This window comes from Parus major, chromosome Z, assembly GCF_001522545.3.
Source record: "Parus major isolate Abel chromosome Z, Parus_major1.1, whole genome shotgun sequence".
Classification (NCBI taxonomy): Eukaryota; Metazoa; Chordata; class Aves; order Passeriformes; family Paridae; genus Parus; species Parus major.
This window is the reverse complement of record NC_031799.1, coordinates 31570909-31595563: the sequence shown is the minus strand read 5'-3', so window position 1 is coordinate 31595563 and position 24655 is coordinate 31570909. Positions and strand designations below refer to the sequence as shown.

Here is a 24655-nt window from a genome sequence, read left to right as displayed (position 1 = left end):
GCCAACAGAAGAAATATTAATGCTAAATGCTTCCGTCTTACCTTTTCCCTCATACCTCGTCACGTTGTGTCAGCAGTTTATTAGCCTTGTCTCTGCAAATGGTATATATTGGCATTACCCATTTTTTTCAGATTGGGCAGTTGCAGACTGAGTGGTTAAATAAGTGCATCTGTGGGAGTGACAGACCCAGGATCAGTATCAAGACATTGCCCCTCTTCTTCTTAAAAATAGTGTGATTTTATTGGGAACTTTTTGTCACCTCCACAGCAGAAGTTTTGCCATGATATTTTAAAAAGTACTTAATTGGCAGGAAAGAAATAAATTCATAAAGTAGTAAAGAAAAGAAGTGACAGATTTTTAGGAACTTTTTAAAAAGCATATATGTGGTCTGAAAAAGAAAAATCTCTGAACCTAAAACTGTATGGTACAGTCCTGCACTCAGCAATAATGTCACATAGATATCATCTTCATAACTTTATAACAAAGGAACAGGATAAGAAAATTAATGGCAGAGGAGACTTTCTGTTAAAAAAGTGTTTAACATTTTCAGAACTTACCTGTTGTCTTCTACTTCATAACCTATTCTGTCATGAATGAACACACAGCAAAACAAGAGTGGATCCCTGTGTTTCTCATTAGTCTTACTCGTTATTTTAGTGTCATGTCTCAAGATCATCTGCTGTATGATGGCTTCAAATTGTTCTCCTAATGAGTGTTATTTACTTTCAATAAAATATTAGTTCAAAATTATTTTATTTTCATTTGCAATAGGGAGTAAAACTGTTAGACAATGGATAGAAAATGTTAATTTAACATGTGTTTGGGTTTCTCTTAAAGTTGAGACATGAGCTGCAAAAACTGCTTTCTGCTTCTAACACTTTTCATAATTTCATGCAAATATTTAATTCATTGATATACAATACTTGAACTACTATTAGTTTTAAAAAAAATAAATGAGATTATTTATTCTGTCAATTAAATATGGAAAGTTCTTGCCTGCATTACAAAATACATGGAACTTGTGAATTGCCATTATACAAAATCTAAATTTCAAGTATACTTATGTGTATGTGTGTATGTGTTTAAAACCCATGGCATCTTTGCTAACTAACACATTCATGTAGAGTGCATACTCACACAGTCTTACTGATTTTAATCCAGCTGTCAAGAACTGCCCTTATGCACTTGCTTGCTGGTTTGCAGACTCACTTAAAAAGATTTCACAGGACCAAATTATCCTCAAGCCTCATGCTTCTGTGGCTGGTAACAGTGGATTTAGATTGTGTGAGCTCTGTGGGATAAGTAGATGGAACATCAATGCAGAAAATGAGTATAGTTGACTCCATTATGTATTCAGGTGCACAGTGATATAGATGTGGAAAGAAAATATTTTTTAAATACCTTTTTGCACTTGAGAAAAGTGAGGGAAGGATGTTAGGAATAAGACTCTGTTAATACTGCCACTGCATAGAAAGATGTGGTTGAGACTTCAGTAAGGTGCTGTTCAACTTCACTGGGCCCTTGAAGCCTCATCATTAGTTACATTATGAAGTTTTGTTGCAAAACTTATCTGTCTCTCCAGAATGTTGTGTCATTTGAAACTGCCTCCATCTTTTGTGATCACTTGTAAGTACTCCAGAGAAGGAATCATGTTTTTCACATGTTCTCCTTCTCCCACACTGTTATTCTTTTCATAGTAGCTTATTGACTCTGATCTATTAGAAGTTCTGCAAAATAGCCAGAAAGATTTATCTTTTCACTACTGCTATAGCTATTTCTATTAACATGTGAATTATATTTACTTTTTAGATGTAATGAAATCACTCAAATAGTACTAAATTAACATCCTTGGTCTGAGAGAAACCCAGAGAAGTCAGGTCTTTTAGTCAGATCTTTTAATAATCAGACTAACTTCTGCATAGGTGTACTGACATCATGCTTTAGTATTAGGCGAAGCTCCTTTCTTTTTGCATTATGTTTTACAGAAAGATCTCAAAGAGAGCTGCATTGCATATTTCTCAATGTCAGTTTTAAAATTTTAGGATTTAAGGAATCAGCAGTATAAACTGTTTCAAATTATTCTGCTGAAGTCCAGTCCATTTCCTGCATAGGTCCTCAAGGGCCACTGAAATTTTGACAGAAATACAAGAAGCATTACATTAGGAACTCAGTGAAAGGGCTGTAAAAAAATGCCTGAGAATTCCTGCTAACTGCAGCCATTGACATGGTAAAAATATAACAGCATGCATATTTTGAGGAATGTAGGAAACCATGTTTAGTTGTGTACTTAAGGTGTTAACCTGCAAGTTGTCATCTAAATACGTGGTTGCCTATCAGCTAATATGTTGGAGACTGTGTCTGCTGATTTTAGAATTTTATTTTATTTATTTATTTATTATAAGTGATTTTATTCACTTTTCCTTCTGTTTTCCTTCTGGCTGTCTTGGGGAAGCTCCTGAGGAAGATCTCAGTCAGGGAAAATTTCTTTCCCTAGAAAATAGTATAATATGCAAAGTCCCATTGCATAAACATTTTATCAAAATCATGGGAAGGCAGAATTACAATGCATGACTTGTGGAATGCCTAGTTAAATTCTTTCAGAAGCACATTTTGGCAAACTTCTAACATTGGTACACCCTTGGATTTTTATACCCACACTTAACAAACAGGTTGGAACAATGGTTGCAATATATAGCTGCTACATCCAGTATCTTTTTTATTAACCCCACTTCCCACCCCACTCCTTTAAAATTAAGCAGTACCAGACTTCTAACCACAGATATACCAACCCTCACAGGTACCTACAAGAACACCAGCTACTGTACCTTAAAATCCTGCTGCTGGGGAATGGAGGTCTGTATTAAAATTTTGGGTTCTCAGGTGTTCTATGCCACATTCACCTTCAGCTGCCCTTCTGGCATTCCTGAGCCTGGTGCACGAACTGTCGGTGACTTCTATTCCCAAGTTTAGTATTGAAAAAGAGTTGAAAAATACTGTTCATAATTGTGATGCATATCTTTGCGAGGCTCAGTGAATTTGCTGGTTGCATTGTGAAGGTCTTCAAGCACATTACTTTCTTTCACGTTAATGAATGTTAACATTCCAACCCTGTGTGTAGGATCACACAATGTTTTCAGTATCTTGAATCTTCCTGTCACTGAGTTACATTGGCTTTGTGTTGGGTATTGTAGTGATCTCAAGTAGTTGCAATAATTCTGAATTAACTAAGTAAAGTTCAAAATTAATCTTTGAAATAAAGATAAAATTCTATCTGAGACTTTCAGTAGCCTCTGCTATTATAGAATGGCTCCAAATTTCTGTTGCATCTGCCCTGGCAACTCTCAATGTCATTGTGTCTAGTTGCTGTTTAGGGAATGTAGGCATCAGACTAACAAAATTTTGCCCAAGATCATTGCCAGAACATGAATTAGAATGAGTATTTCCAGTCCTAAATGATCATCTTGCAGCTTGATGGGTAATCCTCATCATTCAGAAGTATGCATGGGATTCTCTGTGGTGGAATGAGAAACTACTGAAACCAAATTACAAACTGGCATCAACAAACACCCTTGGCAGAAAAAGCAGCCAATTAAGGCTGGGCTGAATATTTTGGCCATGCTAATTATGCTTTGATTTTTTTCATGCCAATCAATATTAATTTATAAAAATGCATAGCTCTTTTTGAAGACTTTCCAGATTTATTTATTGGAGGAAAAAGCTGTTGTTTTCATGTTTTTGAAAAATTTGGGTAAATTTTTTGGGCAATGTGTGCAAAAGATAGAAATCATACTAATTAACCAGTTCAACACTTTACATCATCAATACTCTCTTTAACTCAGAGAGGAGGAAAAGAAACATGTAACCTCTAAACTTTTCCCCCCAGTTTATAATCTATAGTGGCTAAATGGACAATTTTTGAATGGGTGTAATAAAACTTACTCTTAAGCTGCAACACTCTATTTCAGGTTCAAGCTGAATCAAATTTTTACAGGCAAACTGTTGACCTCTAGGCCAAAAGTGGATAGGGTTGTAATGGAAATGCTGATGAGCCTTAATAAAGCAACTCTTCCAAATGTCAGTTTCATCTAGTACATGTACTGCACTATATTACACCTCTTACATGTACTGTAAATGACACATGAACAAATCAAAATATCATCAAATACAACCAGTGTATGTCACATTCCAGCAGAGATATGAAATAAGTGGTGAATGTGAGAAAATCTTCTACTGTAAAGTAAGAATACCATCTTGAAAGACCTCCTTCTTGCAGTACAATTAATTACTGAGTTCATTAATTAATGAACATATTAGCAAAAGAACACCATTACTGACCAGTGTAGTCCTGATATATTGCCAGGTCAATACACTATTGAACATGAAACAGGACCTTCCAGGGTTTTTTTTCCTCATGACCCACAAACACATATATTATTCCTGCACGGTCAGCACTTCTTTGGTGCCATTATATTTCATATTACTAATTCTTTTAATCACACATCCATAGAGCAGTGTTTTATAACCTGACTAATGAGTAATTGGACAGGTGACATTGGGACTGAGGCCCTGAAGTGTCAGGCGTAATAGAGCAGGATTTTTTTTCCCCACTAGGTTTTTGAAAGTAAAAGGTTATAAAGGAGCAGATAGGATAAGAGGAATAGAGGACTCTTGTAGAAGAAATTTGTCAGAGAAATGCAGATATTAAATGTATCCATGAACTATAAATGTCTTTACATTGCCTGACAAATCGTTTACATTTGTCTGATTCAGATAAATAAATAGATCTACCATTTAAAATAATTTTGAGGCTTTTTCATTGTCAGCAGCCAATAAGCTTAGTCAGGCCAAGCAAATTCTGAATGTAATTTTTTTTAAGTCACTACAGTTCAGATAATTATTTTCGGTATGGAAAATATGTGTGAGTGTGTGTATTAATTCTTTGAGAAAGGCAAGAGTCTTCATAATTCTTCAGTATCTCTGTGGCAATGCGTACCAAGAACCCTTCCCCCACCTTAGCCCCCAAGTAATCATTGATTGCATCTAAATCTATAGAGATATCTTTTCCTGGCAGCTCTGGTAGTTACAGTAGATTGTTAATCTGTGAATGATCAGAATAAGCCTCTCTGTCTCAGAAATCTCCATGCAAATTACATCTAAATGCATGCCATAAATTTATTAGTAGCAGTTTGAAGTGCACAGGTCATCTTCTACACTATTTAAAAACATATGTCTGTTATATTAGAAAGAGTCTCATCCAATTTATATTCACTTTTCTGTGGCTGTAGCTAGCCCATGTCAAAGTAAACCTGTGTAATTTTTGAAATAATTCTAAAAAGGAAGATGAGAAAGTCTATTATTAAGGAAGGTGTATTATTAAGCGTATTTGAGATCTCTGCATGGGACTGAGTTTTACCATTGGTACTTTTGAAACAGAGAAATACATGTTTAACAAATGAGGAGTGTTAAGAGGTAAAAGGCTATTCTAGATATTGGAGAAAGTGAAAGATGTAAAGGCAAGTTACAGGATGCTTTTTTAACCAGTCCTATTCTTGTACCTTTATCATTTTATTGTTTTGGGAAAACATAAAATCCATTACTTCCTTTCGCAGCAGAGTTGTGTCTTAAGTGAACCCCAGAAAATTTAAAACCAGCCTTTGGATTCCATGGAGGAAAGAGCAATATATTTGTAGTTTTCCTTTCCATATGTTTTTGTTTCCTAATTTTTATCTGGATTTGAAACAGGTATGGTCCTATAGTAGGACATCACTAGTAACTTTCTTCATGAAGACAATATAAGCCCAGGATATTTATGGAACCCCTACAGCATCATCATCATACAAACTTTTTTTTTTCCCCCTAAAGAAAACAGAGCAAATCTTAAAAAGGTTTTAGGAATCTATTCATCTCCATGGGACATACTGCCATATGTTTTTGAAAGAAAATTAATTTCTATTTATAAAAGGAGCAAGGCGTTGAATGTTAGGCAGCTGGGTTTTGCTGTACAGTTAATATCATTCTACCCACCACAACAAATTTGTACAAGCAGGAAGAAATACATTAACATGTTTTTTCTGTTTCTTTTTCCAGGCCATCCGCTGTACACTGGTAAATTGCACATGTGAATGTTTTCAGCCAGGGAAGATTAACCTGAGAACCTGTGATCAGTGTAAACATGGCTGGGTGGCACATGGTAAGAAATATCTATTCTGGGATTGTTTTTAAAATTCTTTCCATCTTTACCAGTATCTTTAAATAATAAGAACTGTATTGATACAGACAATAGTGGTAGCGATTTTTCTACCTATGCATGTGTGCACAATCTGGGTTTGTGCACGTGTGTGCATGCACATGCTTATTTTACAGCAATTTAGAGTGAAAAAGTTAGAGTCTGTTATGCTGGCAATAGCTTCAAGTACCTCTGGTGTTCAAAAGCATGTGTACACCTCAAAAGAATATTGTAGACTCCAGAAAAAAATGTAGTTCTAGTTAAGCTTAACAGAAAGGCAAAAAGTTTATAGTATGGTTGCACAGCAGAGTTTGTATTGCAAAGCATCAGCCAGTAAGTCATGTTGCCAAATGGAAATTCAAATTTACTAGAGTCAAACATTCAGCTCTCATGTTGAGAGTGTATCCTGTATGACAGAGAAAGTATGCATATGTGATTTGTGTGTTGAATCTCTCTTCCCATGTTTAAGTGTCTTAATAAAGAAAGGAAGGATTAGAATTCCCAGATCAGGCATGAAAGGCATGAAAGGTTTAAAAATACACATAAAACCCTTAAATTTTATTTATCCTTTTCTACCTCGTGTTCTTGGAAGGGATTTTTATCTTCGTAGTCATTATTGAATTAGCATGAGAGAGCAGAAGAGAGATGTATACACCATTAGAAGGCAAATAAGGAGAATACCAAAAAAGATTTAATGAAAGAAAAATAGGGAGGGGTTGGGGGAGGGGGGGGAAGAGAAACATTACTATATGTGTGGAAACAATTGCTGTTGAAGTTTTCTTCTCATGATCTAAACTATAGGCATCTAAGCAAGCACAGCCCTCATTCCCCACTTCTTCCAGACATTTAGGGGCTTATATTCTGTGGATTTTATTTTATTTTGATGAGACCGTGGGTGAAAGGTTAGTACTTTCCTCCTAAGGTACACTTGATCTCTGTTTATTTAGTTTGTGTCTGTGTGATTTGGTGCTTGGGTATGCTGACATGTCAAAAAATGCATCAAAAAATGCAACAGCTCAGTTTGACATAGAAGTTTTTATTCACATGTATGGAAAGAGAAACAGGTATGCAGGTACCATGCAATCCTGTGTCACTGCCCAACATTGCCTCCAGATTGCCTAGAAGTGCCCTAGCCCCCCACATCTGGTAGCTGACTGCAAGTTTTCATCTACTAGATTACCTAGGGACATAGTTTATCTTTGTAATTCTTATTTCCCAGAAAATTCTGTTCAGTCACTGAAATACCAGATTCACATCTCTTGGAAGAATCACTAAACTTCACAAAATTTGTATAGTTCAGGCATTCTTGAGGTTTCGTGTAGGATCAGCATCTGAGGTTGTGCTGATCAGAAGATAGGGAAGCACTGTCCAGTGCTTCCAGGGTGCTTTTCCAGGGTATCCTCCTGATGAGCAATAGAAACTGAGAGTCTATTAGATTAGAAACTTAGATTCTGGCACATGGACATCCTAAATTTTCTTTTTCATGAGTACATTTTGGAAGAGTTTGGAAGAGAATAATCAGATTTTCCTTCCAGTGAAATGATTCTTCTCTGTGAAGTGATTGAATTCAAAATCAGAATATTATGACAGCAATCTGAGATTACCACAGTGTATGTAATGGAAATGTCCCTGTTTTAAAAATCCAGAAAGTTGAAAGCTGAATGTGATGATTTGGGATACATCACCTGCTCCCATAACTGTGTGCTTAACATTCCAATAGGAAACTTAATACAGCTATATATTATTAGAAAGTGTTTATTTTGCTATTGTGAAAAGTGAAAAATGCTCTTTCTTTTTTTTTTTTTTTTTTTTTTTTAGTGCACTTTGTGTACATTTATCTGGAGTATTTACATTTTTTGGCAGAGTGAGACAAGTCAGATATATCAAGTCAGATATATCACACACATCACGCTTGGTCTTGTATATTATCTTCTGGAGACAATGATGTATCTGCTTCAATTCTTGATCTTAGTTGTCTTTGAGGATTTTGAGGGCAACATTCAGGACACAGATGAATTCACTGTACTGTATCACCTGGATTTCAAAATGTCTAAAATCAGCTTCCAGTTCGGAAGTCTTTTACTTTAAAACTGTTAGCACAGTACTTTCAGAAGTTGTTCCTTGAAAGCAAAGAGTATTTCCTGCTGTTTTAATTAAAGGGTTTCCTTATGTTTTTTATTAATGAATTTCAACTCAGTTCCTTGACACATGATGTAGTGCTTTACTGAATGCAATTATCAAAGAATAGGCGTTTCCAACAGGAAGTACTGTGCTTATTCAGTTCTGATAACCTAGAATCATAATTAACTGAGTAGATCAAGAAATAGCTTAGAACTGCAGTCTACTCATGCTGCACTTGACTAATCTGTATGGAGTTAATTCATTTTAATAGCTGCCATTTAAAACACTGGAATTCATGGAGGGAGGAGAAAAGGGCATACAGCCACCACTGTACTGTTGCACTTAGCAACTGCTGGCCTTTCTCTTCTCTCCTGCTTCCATTCTCATGTGTTCCCCCACTCATCTAAAATAAACTGTACACATCTTGAAAGAAAGGCATCCTACATGTTCAGATACACCTGTCTGGAGCTGCCAAAAGTAGGATTGCAATTACATGAACACATTGGAAGGTAGTTTTGTGGCCAGATAAACGTTTCTGTTGTTGATAGTTCAGCTTATCGAAGTTTGACCCCTGTACTACAGTGGAAATCCTACCATCAGTGTTTTTAAGGCCAAAGCCAAAAGCTGCACAGAGCATAGCAGCATTATCAAGTACTGCTGTGCATCATGGAGTGTGGGTTAGTCTGAATATTTTAAGGTATTTGGGTGACTAGACTGTTTTCATTTGTTTTCAGCTAAAGCCTGGATTTTATCTTGTCAGGTTGGGGACATTTCATTTTTTATTTATTTTTCAACCCAAAAATTAAATGGTTTAAATTGGATAACCCATTTCTTAAATTAAGCAGTCAAACATAAAGTCTGTCCTGACTTTTTTTTTTTTAATGGTAAAGATACTTTGTATAATTCATATGGAAAATAAAATCTCATTAGAATCTTTATAGTCAATTTTTTAAGGGGAATTTATTTTAACACAGGAGATTGGTATTTTGTGGCTTTTAAATAATATGGTATTTAGGTGACTATAAAAAATAATACTTGAGCACTTGGTTTGTTCTCCTGCTATTTTTTGTATTAAAAGAAACATTTTATCCTGTGAAGATACTTATGACATTTTACTCTCTTTAGCACAAAAAATCACTAAAACTTTATTGGAAATAATAAAAAAAACCCCACTCTATTTGCCATGCATTTCCTCTAACTGAAGTATCTTAGACTATGAGGAAAGAAATTAAGCAAGTCTGCAGTAAAAAGATGTTGATTTCATTGACTTTGAATTTTGTCTTTTGTACTCATCATTGATGTCAGAATAACAACTACCATACTGCTAGCAGAAACACTCTTATTATATTTTGTCCAACAGATCAAAAGACCCAATATAGTATCAATCAAGTGCAATCTTACCTACTCTCATAGCTGCATTGCTCCAAAGAAATGTGCTAAGGTGACATAAGTTACAGTGGACTAAAGCTATTATTTCTGATATTCATTCTACTCATTTTAGTTTCAATATCCCCATCAAAAAACCCCAAACAAACAATCAAAAAAACAGAACAAAACAAAACAAACCCCCACAGTAAAATAATACTACTAAGTTTGTGTGAAATTACTGTCATCTTGTTTTAGATACAATCAGAAAATTAGAAATAACAAGTTTTTTACTCTGAAATGGGTCACTGATAAAACTGAGAGCAACAGCATGTTTCTGATAAACTGTGCGTATTTGGACCAGCAGAATTTTACATTGTTCCATCTACTTCAGGAAATTAAATATCCTCTAAACATTTTTGCTCTCCCCCTTCTTTGTCTCTCTCTTTTTTGTTTTCCCCTCTTCTACAAAACTGTAGGCCTTAGTCTACATTTCCATTAGAAAATGATCTTTGACATCTTTTCATTTGCATCATGCCAATCAGTGCAGTTCAGAGCTCAGCTATTCTTTCAAGTAAGGTTTGACACCTCTCTAAAGTATGGTAAGGCCACATACAGCCCCATATAAGGTTTGGTCAGATGTTCTCTCCAGTAACTTTGAGATTAAGATCTGTTTGGTTCTAATAAAAAAGACAAAATAACATTAATTAGTAGATTTTGGCCCATAAGGCCTATCCACTATTTTCTGGAATAAAAGCTGCTATGCAGAGAAGAGTCATACTCAGAGACTTGCCATGTGAATTCCAATTTCCCCTTGCAAAGGAAGTTTTCTGGTGCTATACTAGTATATTTGTATAATGCAAGTTCTAGCTTGCTGTTAATGAGACTAAGAATGTAAGCAATCTCCATTAGAAAATGGACAATGTCATAAAATCAGATGCATAACATGACTATGACTACTTCATTTAGAGTGGTTGAGTTTTCTGAATTTCTACATGGTAGGCCATGAAATTGTCACATAAAAGAAATTAAATAAAAAGAAAAGGAAGGAACCATAGGTGGAAATAAATAAAGAGAAGAAACAGAAGAACAGAGTGGAAATTTTAGAAATCACATCTCTCCCTTACCCCAAGGTTCCTGGAAGGACTTGATCTAGGAAGAAGGTTTAGAATTTAAATGTGAACTGCATGGGAGTGAAATGGGAATGAATGCTATGTTGAAATAAAGTTCATCTGAATTCCTGTATTTGTCTCAGTCCAAAGATGTTAAGTGAAAGAAATCCAGGTTTCCAAAATCAAAGACAATCCCTAACAAAATAAAAAAAGAAATGTCACTGATCTTAGAGTCTCTCTAAAAGCTGGCAGAATTGCCATGCTGTTCTTTAATAAATAATTGAGATTTTTAAACAGAGTGAATAAAAAAAAAAAAAAAAAAGAGGAATGTAATTATAGTTGACTAGTAAAATAATTGAGTTATTTCTGTATTGTCTAATAGGATATAAAAATCATCACAATTTATAATATCAAATACAGTTGTTTCCTTCTATTAAATTTATTTAATTATTTGAAATGCTTTAAAATTACTTGAGAAAATATTTTTTTTAATAAGTTATTATTTATATTTAGATTTTTGGCAAAGTAATTCTCTGCACCTCATTGATAATGAAAGCTAGTTATTCATGACTTTTAAAGCAAAACTGTTTTAGGTGTAGTCTGGCTTTTCCTGCCTTTTACTGACAAGATCATTTTAATCCATCTATTATAAATTTCTTTTGACCCTGAAGGTGGAGGCTTATTTTTCATTACTGAGTTGCTTCCAGGAACCTTACAAGTTTAACCTTCATTACTGGTAAATACTTTTTTAAGTGCCCCCTTCTTCCTATGCCATTTCTTTATGCTTCCCTTTAGCAGAATTTTGCAAAGCAGCCAATGAAGCACAGAGAAAATGTTCTGTGTTATCTTGTGAGCACTCTGACCCAGTGTCTGGTTTTAAAGCCTGTCACACTGGTAGGAATGATGTGATGTAGTGTTTGCTTTGCGTTACACTGCTGTCACCCTTAGTGCAAGTCAAGCTGAGGTGAAGCCAAATCCAGATATTAGGGCATCCAAGACAAATAGTATTGTTTCAAAAGTTTATAAGACAGAAATGACAGAAAATAAATATATTTAGATGCCCCAAGAACAAATAAGCCTTCTTTTTTGTCCTTGTATTTAGCTGATACTTACATAACCATATGGTCAAGAGTTTAATCCTCATGCAAATTTGACACCCTCAGGTGTCAAGTAATGTTTTCCCGAGAGGTAAAACATAGACTCTACTCTACATATGTTCACACTTGTACCTCTTTGATTTCCCTCGGAATCTGTTCAGTTTAAAATATTTTCTCTTCTTTGCTACCACCCCGAGGATATCTTAACTTATTCAGGAAGAATTTAGACCTTTCCACTTCTACCCAACTTCATTGGCTTACATTCCTGGGTTTGAATAAGCCAATATCCTTTGGACATAGTCAGGTGAGATTACAGCTGACCAGGCATTAAGCATTCAGCTAGGGGCTGACTGAGTGTTTGGTTAGCCCTAAACAGGCTGTGACTCATTCTGAAGCACAGTGCCTGTTTCTGCTGGGTTGGCCTATATCCACAACTAAAAATGAAATCTTTCCTCATTGTGTACATTTTATTTTCTGAAAAGCTTTTAAATTAGTGATCACACTTTATGCTTTCACAGAATAGTCATTAATATCATGAGATATTAATTGGCAACTCTGAAATACACTTTTTAAAATTATGATTGTCCTTGACTAGCTATAAAATGTCCATAGATGTTTAGACTAGAAGTATTTCAAAAGTGGAAGATATTATTAGTTGAATGCTCATCATTATTGTATTTACATTTTAGAGAGAAGGCTTTATCTCATTTAGCACACCCAATACCATGGGACAGAATTCTAGGAGATGTCTCAGGCAATGATATCTTACCCTTTCTTCTTAAGGAGAGACTTCAGAAGGAAACAAATAGACTTGCTGTGTGCAAGATGGAGCAAAGGTTATTAAAACAATAACTTTAAATTAACACCAGGAATTCTTCTTTCCAGCCACAGTAGAGGCTGCCTTTTGGAAAGATAGTCAGTGAAATGCATGATCATGAGCCATTTACATGTGATGATAACAAGTTCACTACATGGCATAGCTTCAGATGGGAGCAGTAGAGTGTATGGTGATTGCTGTTTGATTCCCAAATGAGCAGGATAAGTTTTGTCAGACATGGGAGTTCAAACCACCAACAGATTTGTGGGGAAACAGTGGTAGTCTTCTGTAAGATACATCCGCTTCAAAATGTTTAGGTGACAGTACCTGCTCACTTGTCTCTTTTAACACCTACGCTGCTGTTCATGAATTGCTGTGATGTGCTAACCACTTTATCATTTTATTACAGTTTATTACATCATAAATTTTTATATCTTCTTAATGATCCTACAAGAAGCTTAATTGTTTATAGGAACATCCTAATTAACTAGAGTTCACTAGGTTAAGCAGAGCACAAATTGAAACAGCTCTAAATGAAACAAACCCTACTAGTTCATTTCATATAGTTTCATAAGGTTAAAATAGGATTTAACGGCAAGAATAAAAAATCCATACTTTCAGATGTTTAAATGATAATACCATGGGTAACTTTAGCTTTCTCTTTTGCAAATGTGAAATTGAAAGGAAAAGCTTTTTTTTACCTACTAGGAGGAGTTTCATTTTGAGCTATAGTATTATGAGGACACTTGCCCCAGATTAATTTAGCAGACAGTAGTGTTATTCAATTATCCCATTTCCATCTGGATTTTAGAAAGAGAAAAGATAGTAGAAGAAATGTACAACATGAGCCTCAGAGACTTTTCTAATTGTATTCTAATTGATTACAGTCAATTTTTCTGAAGTATCTTTAACAGGAGCTTTGTGAAGTGGTCAGAGTACGTGAATTGGGATGGGTAAGACTGATGTATATGAATGGTAGAACTAGTTTTCTGAACCAGTCTTCCCAGGGTCTGAAGACCTTCAGCTGTCAGCAACCTTAAGACAGCAGGTTTTCCTGGAAAAACTGAGATGGCTTAGCACATATGGGAGAGCATTTCATAGGCTTGAACCAGAGTTACACCCTAAACTGAAACACCACCATGGTCTTGGCTTGCCTTTGTGAAATACATCTATGACACCATTTGAACAGAATGATATTAACAGGTGGGCAGTGCCTATTGCATTTTCATTACAGTTTTCAAGGCTGCATAAAAGATGGAAGAGGTTGCCTGAGAAGAGGTGGAATCTCACCCCACCCCCCTGTTTAAGGACACATCTTGGCAGAGCCAACTAATCTAAAGCCCTGCTTGCATTAGAAGACTGCACCAGACAATATGTAGAAATCCCTTCCCACCTGGAATTTCTGTAAAACTGTGGATCACAGTTAATGGAATTGAGGCGCATTAGGATTAAGATGGAAATCCTCCAAATACAGACCACAGTTTGGGACTGCCAAATATGCTTATTCTTGCTGTGTATAGTATGTCAATCAAATGATGTTAGGATGATTAAGATACATATTAAACCCCATCTTACCATTATTAAGGGAAACAATAGTTTTAAGAAGGTGTTAACGGCTGATAGGAGGGGGACATTTCATTTGGAGACAAGAGACAGGAAACTTCAAAGTTGAATGACTAATCAAAACAATAGAAAGAGATTATTAATTTAGCATCTACCATTATAGATTGTAGATTTCAACAATGACATCATCAATGTATGTGTCTAGAAGCAGCAAAAGTAGACTGTCCAACCAAAAGTTCTGAGCCAGTAGTCAAAGGCAATGAGAACACTGACCATGTCTGCACCGTGAGCACAATTCCTTATTGCCTGACCATGGTAGACTGAATGAGAAGCTGGTAACTGTGTCCATGGACAATCTCAGGCACGGCAACAGAGTATAGTCATGTCAAGGGTCCATCCACAGGCTTCAATCAGAACAAAAAAAGGTGGGGCCAAAACTGGGTTAGCACACCAGGCTGTAACATGAGTCTCAGGGTAACCTAGAAGGCAGGACCTAAGCCAGACACACCCACAATGTAGTTTAGGAGGGGAACAAAGGTCTGGGCCTGAGCTTTAGTAGGGGTCTGAAAGCCTGGACTCAGGATCCAGGCTGGTGGGCATAAATTGCTGCATGAAGACTGTGACACCATGATCCATAGCTGCTGTCTGCAGCAGAGGACACTACTGATACCAACACACACAGAAGCAGCTGTGTGTTGGAATGTTCACATGATTGATCTACATGTGTTTCTCCATCACTAATCATAAGACTAATCAGCTGAAGTCCTCTTTTGCGTAGGCACATACTGATGGAGCGTGCTGCAAGGTCCAAAGCCCAGATAAAAGGCTCTGTCTCATCTTCCCTACCCTGGTCGCAATAGTCAGGTGTCTTCATTCCTGCAGTATGTCCATGCAGGAAATTTGTAGCCCAGATATTTTATGAGAATTTGGGAAAACTTAGATCTAACCTAAATTTCTGGGAGAGAGCATTTGGGGCACTTTTTTGGTCTTTTTTTTTTTTTTTTTCCCTCCCCTTTGCAATCGTGTTTTCTACTATCTAAGAAAAATGTCTTTCTACAGAAAGAAAAAATAAAGGAGACACCTGTTTGGCTTGCAGGAATTGGCCAGGGAAGCTGTTTTCCTGACAGTCCAAAAGCAACTAGCATAGGGCCCCTATAAAAAAAAGGTCAGAATTCTTTTTTTTTTTTTCCCCCCTCCTCCTCCCCGCCCCACCCCCCCCCGTTTCATGTGAACATTGGCAGAAACTCTGACAAGCAGTTCTTCATATTTTATTATGTTCTTGTCTGGCAGAATCTCTGTCAGGCAAAAACCTTGTCAGCGGAAAACCTGTCGTAGGATCAGAGGAGACAAAAACAGGTGTCACAGAGGCAGTCAAAACTGAAGGAAAAAAAAGATTAGGCTAAAGAGAGAAAGGCAGACAATTACATTAATGCCATTGCTTTTATCTTATAGATGTGTGTTATTATCTCGGGGTGCTGAGTGCGCAATTGCCTCAAAGAAAAGTAGACAGGAGACAAGGGGAAACTTGATAGTTATTAACTGAAGAGGCAGTGTGTCAAAGCTGGATGAGGTTCAAAGTTTTGTAAAGGGATAAAAAAATTGCAGACAGCAAGCAACGTCTGTGAACAAACTGTGGTTCTGCTTTCGGCTACATAAACCTAGTAGCATTCTAGATATTTTAACTTGGAATCAGATCATAGACAGAAAAATTAATGAAAGTTTTCATTCAGTCTTTTTTTAATAACATTTATTTTGTGTACATGCAACTGAAATGCTGGGGGGGTTTTTTGTTAGAGCATGAGGCATGGTGAGGCATGAAAACATATATCAGTTTAGTTGATGTGTTGTTTGGGTTTGGAACACCTATTATCAACACATGTTTAATTTTAAAATGCTATTAAGAAGCCTTTTACTAAGTGTGAACATCTGTACATGCAAGCTGTAAATTAGCAGATCACATATGTGTCCCTCCGTCAGAGACTCGGTGCATTTGGCAAATGGTTTCCATTATTAGTTTTTAAATACATTAAAAGGCATTTTAAAAAAAAAATGGTTTTGCCTTTGAATCAGAACTTTTTTACTTACTCTCCTTCCATGATTTTTATCTTGGTGAACATTTATCTTTTATGTGTAATAAATTGTGAAAGCAATGAAGAGAAAGCTGAAAAAGAGATATCCAAAGGGTGCTATGTTGTGCCTGAAATTTGTACTCAGACTGATTCAGGATGTTCACCCACTGATATAAGTCATGCCCCCCACTGTATTTCTCTAGGAATGAATGGGATAATTTCCTAAACCATGAAAATACTTGAGTTTTTCAATAGATCCTGAAAATTTTTCTTGTCCTTAGTCACTTTCTAGGCATAATATTTTTGAGGAGCAACTTTTTTCTGCCTTCAAAATGCATCACATTGCACCATGTTGGAGGTGGTAAATTTTCATACTGAGGGAGGCTAGTTTAGAAAGCCTCTTATGTTTGTAATAAGTGGCCCCTCCAGCATTTTAGTCATTACTAAGGATTTGTTACTCTTTTTTTCTGTGGTTGCTGAAAAAGAAGAAAATTGTGAACTGTTTATGTTCGCCACTAAAATCAAGAGTAAACTACAGTGCTCGACATTGCCATTAATAATACTTTATCTGTTTTACCACACTCAACACCTCAACACACTCTTGTTGCAAACAGTATTACGGAATCATTTTATGCTGGTATTATTTATATATATATATATATATATAACATTTAATCTGTCTACTAATTTTAGTTTCTTTATTTAGATTTTATAAATGTCTGGAAAGCTCTTTTTATTGTCTAGATACAGACTACGTATAATTTTTTTCATCTTCCTGTTCTTGAACAAATTTTTGTATCATTTGTATGTGTGTGTACTCCAATGGTGTTCCTCTTTGGCAGGTTGGGAGAGAACATAGCAGAAAATCCAGAGTGGTTATATTGGAGAGCCCAACACTAAAACTGAAATGGAATGAGATCCATAATGCCCTACTGCAGCCTATAGACTGTGGTGTTCTGAGATACACAGCCAGGCAAATCAGGCTAGACCTTTCACTTTTCATCCCTCTCAGGTTAATAAAATACTTATCTAGGATCAGAAAATTAGCAAGAGATAAGTGTATTTACAACTCCAATTGCATTAAAACTAGGATATTTTAAATTCTTTTCTATTCAGTAAAGGCAAAATGTCATGCTTTTATTGTAGCTATTCAAAAAATAGTATGAGACCTCTAAAGTAAAAAATTCATCACTGCATATTTGTATTTCTCATACTTAGCAAAAATGGAAGCTGCTCAGAGGCATGGCTTTTAATTTGGTTGACCTTTTTCACTGCATATTGGGAAGGAAGGGGTCTAAGGGCAATGAGTAAATTTGCAGAGCTGAGCCTGTGAACTGGACACGGTATAGATGAAAAGAAAAATATCTTCTTTGTTTTCTGTCTTTTGATAAATTTAAGAATAAGTTGTGTCTTATTTTAATGTATCCTTTGTACTTAAATTCAATTTAACTCCAGTAAAATATAAACAACATACATTTCCCTCCTTACTTTACTACATTAAAAAACAAAACAAAACAAAACAACACCACTATGAATAGAACATAAAAGTAAAAATTTGTTCATTAATTTGTTGCAAAGATGTCCAAAGTTGGGTTTTTTTTTCTAAAATATTACATAATAAGAGTACTGCAGACTGTATTATTGATGCTGTAATATTGAAGATTGACATTGCAACAATTTCAAAGTTTTTTTGACATTTCAGATTGTACTGAGCAGAGTCTCTCTACAATCTGGGGAATTTTGTTTGCTATTCAAGGACCTAAAGAGTGAATAAGCCAACATGGAGAGGTTCAGGCTTGACATTAGGAAACACTTCTTTGATGGGAGGGGTGGTCAAACCACAGACTTCCTAAAGAGGTGGTCAATGCCCCAAGACACTCCCAGATTCAGAGGCATTTGGACAACCCCCTCAATATGGTTTAACTGATGATCAGCCCTGGAGTGCTCAGGTAGTAGGATTAGATGGGTTTTTTTCCAGCTAAAAATGTTCTCAATTATTATGGTGCATGTTTGATACTTCAGAGTTGGAAAAACATTGTTGAAAGGTTCCTAATTCCTGTACTAATTACCCTGTTAGTAATTTTTCATTGTTGAAGGCAAACTACTTTAGTGTCCTCTGCACAATCCTTTCTGCTCCACCCTCCCTTTTTAACAGCTTAAATTTTCTGAAACAAGTTCTTGAAATTGGGAATTTACCAATTGCGAACAACAAATGTTACTTTACTGAATGTTGTCAGAGTAAAGCATAAGGGTATTTTTAGGCCATCCCATGAAGATGTTGATTGCTTAGCAAGATTTTAAGATCAGTTAGATCTCTTCTTTCTGTATCAGAGAACACCTTTTCACATAATCTGAATTAATTAATATCAGAGTCACTATCAGGGCAGTGCTAACAATTAAATTGCACTGTTAAGAAAAGGTACTTTTCATACTCATGATTTTGGAGAAGATTGTGTATGTTACAGCTAAAATGTCTCAAACATGTATGGGTGAACTTTTGATCCCACTGGAACTGTATAAAATATGAGTAATGCTCATGCTGCACCAAGAAGGGACTTTTAATGTGTGCTTTGTGATATTCAGCCACTGATAACTTCTTAATAAAGTGACGTCTGTTTATGTCATTTTTCAGCTGTGATCGAGTACATTCTTTTGTATAGCATATTTAGTCTTGAAACCTCTTAAATGGTCATGAAATCATAAGCTGTTGCAGATATTGTTGAGAATATTCACCTGTAAAACAGTTCATTGTTCATTAGCATGTATAAACTAAACCAGTAGTTTAGAACACAAAGTCATCACTTTGCATTATCCACATGAAATTATGTGGGCAATTCAGGACAGCAGAATACAACTATTTACTCAGAGATTTGACAAGAATCAGAAATTTTGCAGGAAAGCTAAAGCTAATACTCCTTTCTTTAGAGAAAAACAACAAGACAGGTCCTTCTTTACCTCTTGTCTAAAAAAGTGTCTATCAACATAAATGGCCTCTTGAATCCACCTAGAACACTGACATCAGTTCATTAAGAGTACCAGAGGAGAAATGAGAAATGCTACAAAAATTCTCTCTGTCAGCTACATCCTTAATAATCTTTTAAAGGAACACAAAATTTTTTTATAAATTACAAGTTAGAGTGAGAATTTTAATTCTTCCGTCAATTTGAGGGGTATCTATAGTTAATATTCATAAATTAAATGTCATTTAATTTACAATTTTATTTTCATGTAGCAGGAGGTTTGTCTTTAGCTCGCAAATATTCTTATGCAGCTATGCAATAATGTATGTTTTGATGTGTTATAAATTCCACATTTTGCTAAATATCTTGACTTGCACTGAAAAGGATAAAATTCACTGCTTATTATGTAATATGCATAATAAAGCTACAAATCAAAATTGGAGATAATATCATTGTCACTTGGAATGTTGTTCCAATATCATGCTAATTAGTATTTTTGTGTGTGTGTGTGTGTGTGTGTGTGTGTGTGTTGAGAAGCAGAGGTCTACAGATAATGCTGCTAAAAAATAAATATTGAAGTTAAATGGAATAGTACAAGTTAGTTTGCAAAAAATTCTATCAGATGATCTATCAAAGAATGTGATTATTTATTTAAAAAAACTTTATTTATTTTTCCCCTTTCCCATTCCACCTCAACCTTTCCAAAGCTATTATCCTCAGACTGGTCATGTTACATGAAGTGGGTACATGTCCACAGAGCTTTGTAATCTCATTTATAAAGAAATTAAAAGCTATTAGGTCTGTAATCTACCCAATAATCCTTAAATAAAAATGTTTTATAGTCATTCTCACTTAGACCACAGTAGAATAATGATCTTAACATCCTCAGCATGACAAGTCTTCTTTAGATGGAAGAACTGCTTTTCCTCACTGCAGGCATGGTATTTACTGTTAAGAAGAGAGAAACAATTATTCAATTGCATCAATTATTCAGAAAATATCCATTCATGTCTTGGTTCTGATCTAAATTTGCATAAACTTGGAGAATCCAGTTAGTATTTTTTGATCCTATTCTCATTCTGTAAGACTGAAGCTGAAAAGCTCAGGTCGATCCAGATCCAGATCCACTCAATAGTTTCAATAGTCTGTTAGAAGGTGTTCTTACAGGGTATCTATTTGAAATTTATATTATATATTAATAATTAATAATAAATAATACTTACACCATTCCTATTGTGATAATGCTAGTATTAGGAAAAAAACCCCGAACTTTATTTTACTCCTTCTAAATGGTTGATCAGTCCCTCAGGTACATGTACATACATACCACCACATATACTGTCCAACCTGCAGAATAAAAATATCAATTTTCTTGTCTTTTCTAGCTGTGACCTTTTATGACACATGTATTATGGTAGTAGCAAAACAACCATCCTAGAAAAAGATCATACATTAAATAGGGGAAAGATGGAGGGAAGGAAAGCAGGACGGTATTTAACCTGTTTAAACTTCAATAAAATCCCATTCATTAAATCTTGTAAAAAATTAGTCCCACATCATGAAGCCTACATAGGTGAAGTACTTTGTAAGAAGAGCTTTTGGAAGAAAAAATCCCACTCTTCATGTACTGCAGTATAAACATCCCGTGGAGAGACATGGGACTGACGTCCCTAGGCTTGCCAATTTCTTATCTTATTTGAATGTTAAATTAATACTTAGAGCTATTTATTCAAAGTTGACTTAGCCACTAGAATAGGAAAGATCAGACAATTCAGTTGCAAGAAATGAAGTATGAGGAAACCGGAACTCTTTGACAATGTAGTCCTTGGAGTAAACGTGTTGAATGAAGCCAGCAAGTAAATGATAAGGGCCTTTGCGCTCTGGATGTAAGAAAGCAATTTATCAAGAGTACATGAACTCTCTAGTGACCATAAGACGAGAGGAAACCAAGTACAGGAGAAGTCCCTATAAGATTATTTAAAATGCTCAGAAATTTTGTTTTAAGAAGCAGTAAGAAGCTTAGATGATGCAATATAGTTCATAAAGTAGAAATAAAATTAAATTTAAACATTAATACGCACAAAAAATGCATGATGTCGTAGGCAATTCCATCTTTTTTAACTTCACAAGGGGATAAGAATTACCTTAATCCTGCAAATTTCCCTTATCTCTAAATTATTCAAATCAGTGAATAACATGGAATTCGTAAAGCCAGGTGAAAAGATCTCTAGTAGCAGTAATCAAATTTTTGGTAAATTGGGGAGTTTAGTTTTAACATGTTTAAAAGACTGGAGTTTAGGGAGTATCTGTTTTATTTTTTTCCTCTAGAGATTATCAAACCTTTAACAGTCCCATTCAATTTGGCATTGCTTCAGTCTTGGTCATTAGTTAATCATAAATTTCTCTTGAACTATGAGTATTGCAGTGTCTGAGTGTCACCTGAGAACCCTTCTGCCATAGCAATTAAAATTACTTGTGACCTTTGGAAACTAGGACTGTTTTGGACTGCATCTGCGAAAAAGGATCCCTTAGTGATCCCTGGCATCCATCAGGAGTCTGTACTGGGACTAGAAGTGTTTAATATCTTTGTCAATGGCATAGGGAGTCCATTAGCGAGGTTGCTGATGATGCCAAGCTGAGTGGTATGGTTGACACACCAGAAATACAGGATGCCATCCACAGGGACCCAGGCAAGCTTGAGGTAGTGGACCCAAATCAACCTTATGAGGCTCAGCAAGGCCAAGGTGCTGCATCTGGGTCAGGGCAATCCCTAACACAAGTACACATTGAGACATAAACTCATTGAGAGTAGCACTTCAGAGAAGGACCTGGGGAACTTCAGTGGATGAGAAGCTGAACATGACTCAACAATGTGCACCTGCAGCCCAGAAATCCAACCATACCCTCGTCTGCATTCAAAGCAGCACTGCCAGCAGGGTGTGGTAGGTGATCCTGCCTCTCTGCTCCCCTAAGTGGTGAAATGCCACTTAGAGTAGCAGGACTCACCTCTGGGGTTCTCAGCAAAGGAAAGACATGCACTTGTTTGGGCAAGTCCAGAGGAGACCACCAAGGTGATCAGAGGGATGGAGGTCCTGTCCTTTGAGGAAAAGCTGGGAGAGCTGAGATCCTTCAGCCAGGGAAAAAGTTGAAAAGAAGTTTGGGAAAAGTTCCTTGGCAACCTTATTGGGATTTTAGTACTGAAGGAAGGCCTACTCTGCTGGGAAGAGACTTTTGACAAGGGCATATAGGGATTGAACAAGAGGTAATGACTTTAAGCTGAAAGGAGAGTAGATTTAGATTAAATATAAAGGAGATTTTTCTGAAAATGTTGAGGCATTGCAGTAGTTGCCCAGTGAGCTCTAGATGCCCCATCCATGAAAATATTCAAGATCAGGACCTGACCTTTAAAGGTCCTTTCCAACACGGACTATTCTGTGACTCTCTATTTCTGTGTGGTGTATATACATGATCTTTGGAGTTGTTTTCTTGTCTTTTCTTTGCTCGTTCCTCATACTTGACTCCTTTTATTTCAGCCTTGGACAAACTTAGTACTCAGCACCTCTACCACCCAACCCAAGTGGAGATTGTGCAGTCCAATGTTGTGTTTGACATCAGCAGCCTGATGCTCTACGGTACTCAGGCTGTGCCTGTGAGACTGAAGATACTGCTTGACCGACTCTTCAGTGTACTGAAGCAAGAGGAGGTGTTGCATATTCTACATGGCTTAGGCTGGACACTTCGAGACTATGTTCGAGGCTACATTCTTCAGGTAGGAAATAAAACAAAGCATGTTTTCAAAGCCAGTTAACTGATTTTTTTTGTTGTTGATGTATGTATGTAGTGATGGTGCACCCAAAGAGGTACAAGGATATGGAGTGAATTTAGTCTGGCATGTTGAAGCCTAATGATGATGTTGGCAAAATAAAATATGCAATTTTTCCTAAGCTAAAAAAATACAGGTGCCTTCATACCATAGTATTTATTTGTACTTGCTTATGTTTATTGTAGGAAATGCCTTAAATACTGCAAATACTGAGGTTAGATACCTGCAAGCATGATCTGGCCATCAAAGGCAGCTGGCAAGTTTTCAAGGGCTACTGTTTGACTTGGGGAACTAAGATGCTAGTCAGCAGCTCCATCACCTTTTCTTTCATTCTTTAGAAAGATACCTAAAAATGTGTAGATTAAATGGATTGTGATCATGATTATATTGGAAAGTATCCTTATGTATAAACAGGAAAATCCTTTTTGTAAGGCCATTTTAGAAGCATAGCTTTAAAAAAAGTGTTGAATGCAGATTAGTTGATATAAACCGTCAAAATAAAAATATGTTTAACAGAAAAATGGACAAGCTTGCTTTATGAGTATGGTCATAAATATATGTATAGTTGCTTACATGAAAAATTTCATAATCTATTGAGTTCCAAAGTGATTTTTTACATTTTGTAAGACTCTTTCTGATTAACAACCAAATACTACATACTTCTGAATTCTCTTAATTGCTACTGACTTTGTAGGAGCTCTAAATCATCTAGAATTCATCCAGTTACTGAAATGGAAATGGCTAAAAAACTTTGAAAATTTTAGTTGCTGATTTATCGCTTTACTTTTGTAAGCAATGGTAGCAAGCTTAAAACTTTATTGAAAATATGGGATTTATACCTGCTCTGAGATATTCTGACTCTATTTCTTAGTTCCTCTTTGTGTGACAGAAGTAAATTAACTTTATGTGATTCTATGGAAAACTTCACCTTCTGCTCCTGTAAATATTTTCTTAAACGCTCTATATTTCAGATTTTCACAGAAAAATATACTGAATTGTAAAACAGTCCTAGAGAAAAGGAACTAAAAAGGTTTATTCTTTAATAATGAAATATTTTTATTCTTGTTAGGACACGTATGGAATGGGGATCTTTAATTGTTTCAGGATTCTGTCAGGCATCTATTTCATAAAGGCTAAGTGTTACATCTATTCAAATAGAACAGAATCCATTTTTTCCATTACCACTCTAAAATTAACATATAAGGATATATCCATCATATTTGTACAGTAGAAATCTATGATGTTTGTATGATATAAATGTTTGGTTATGTATTTATTAATTTTACATATTATATATAATTAGGATGGATCCATGAGAGATAACTAAAGAGATATGTACTGGGATAATGTGCATATTGCATCATATTTTAGATTCCTGGATTCTGAATGCTACTGATCTCAAGGGCTGAAGAAATCTGATATGTAAAGGAACACATGTAAAAAATGCATTATTTTAAGATACATATGATTTAAGTTATAACTTTAGAAATCTGCTGGTTACT

General features: G+C 35.7%; 1 protein-coding gene across 3 annotated transcripts in view; it reads left to right on the top strand.

The window, feature by feature from the left end:
* BNC2 (basonuclin 2) overlaps nt 1–24655 on the top strand; it is a 242068-nt gene that overhangs the window by 110841 nt on the left and 106572 nt on the right. For all 3 annotated transcript variants that reach the window (XM_033520654.1, XM_033520653.1, XM_033520655.1), the window contains exons 2-3: nt 6088–6190; nt 22864–23099. In XM_033520654.1, the coding sequence (XP_033376545.1) occupies nt 6088–6190; nt 22864–23099 (339 nt within the window). The remainder of the gene's footprint in view (nt 1–6087; nt 6191–22863; nt 23100–24655) is intronic.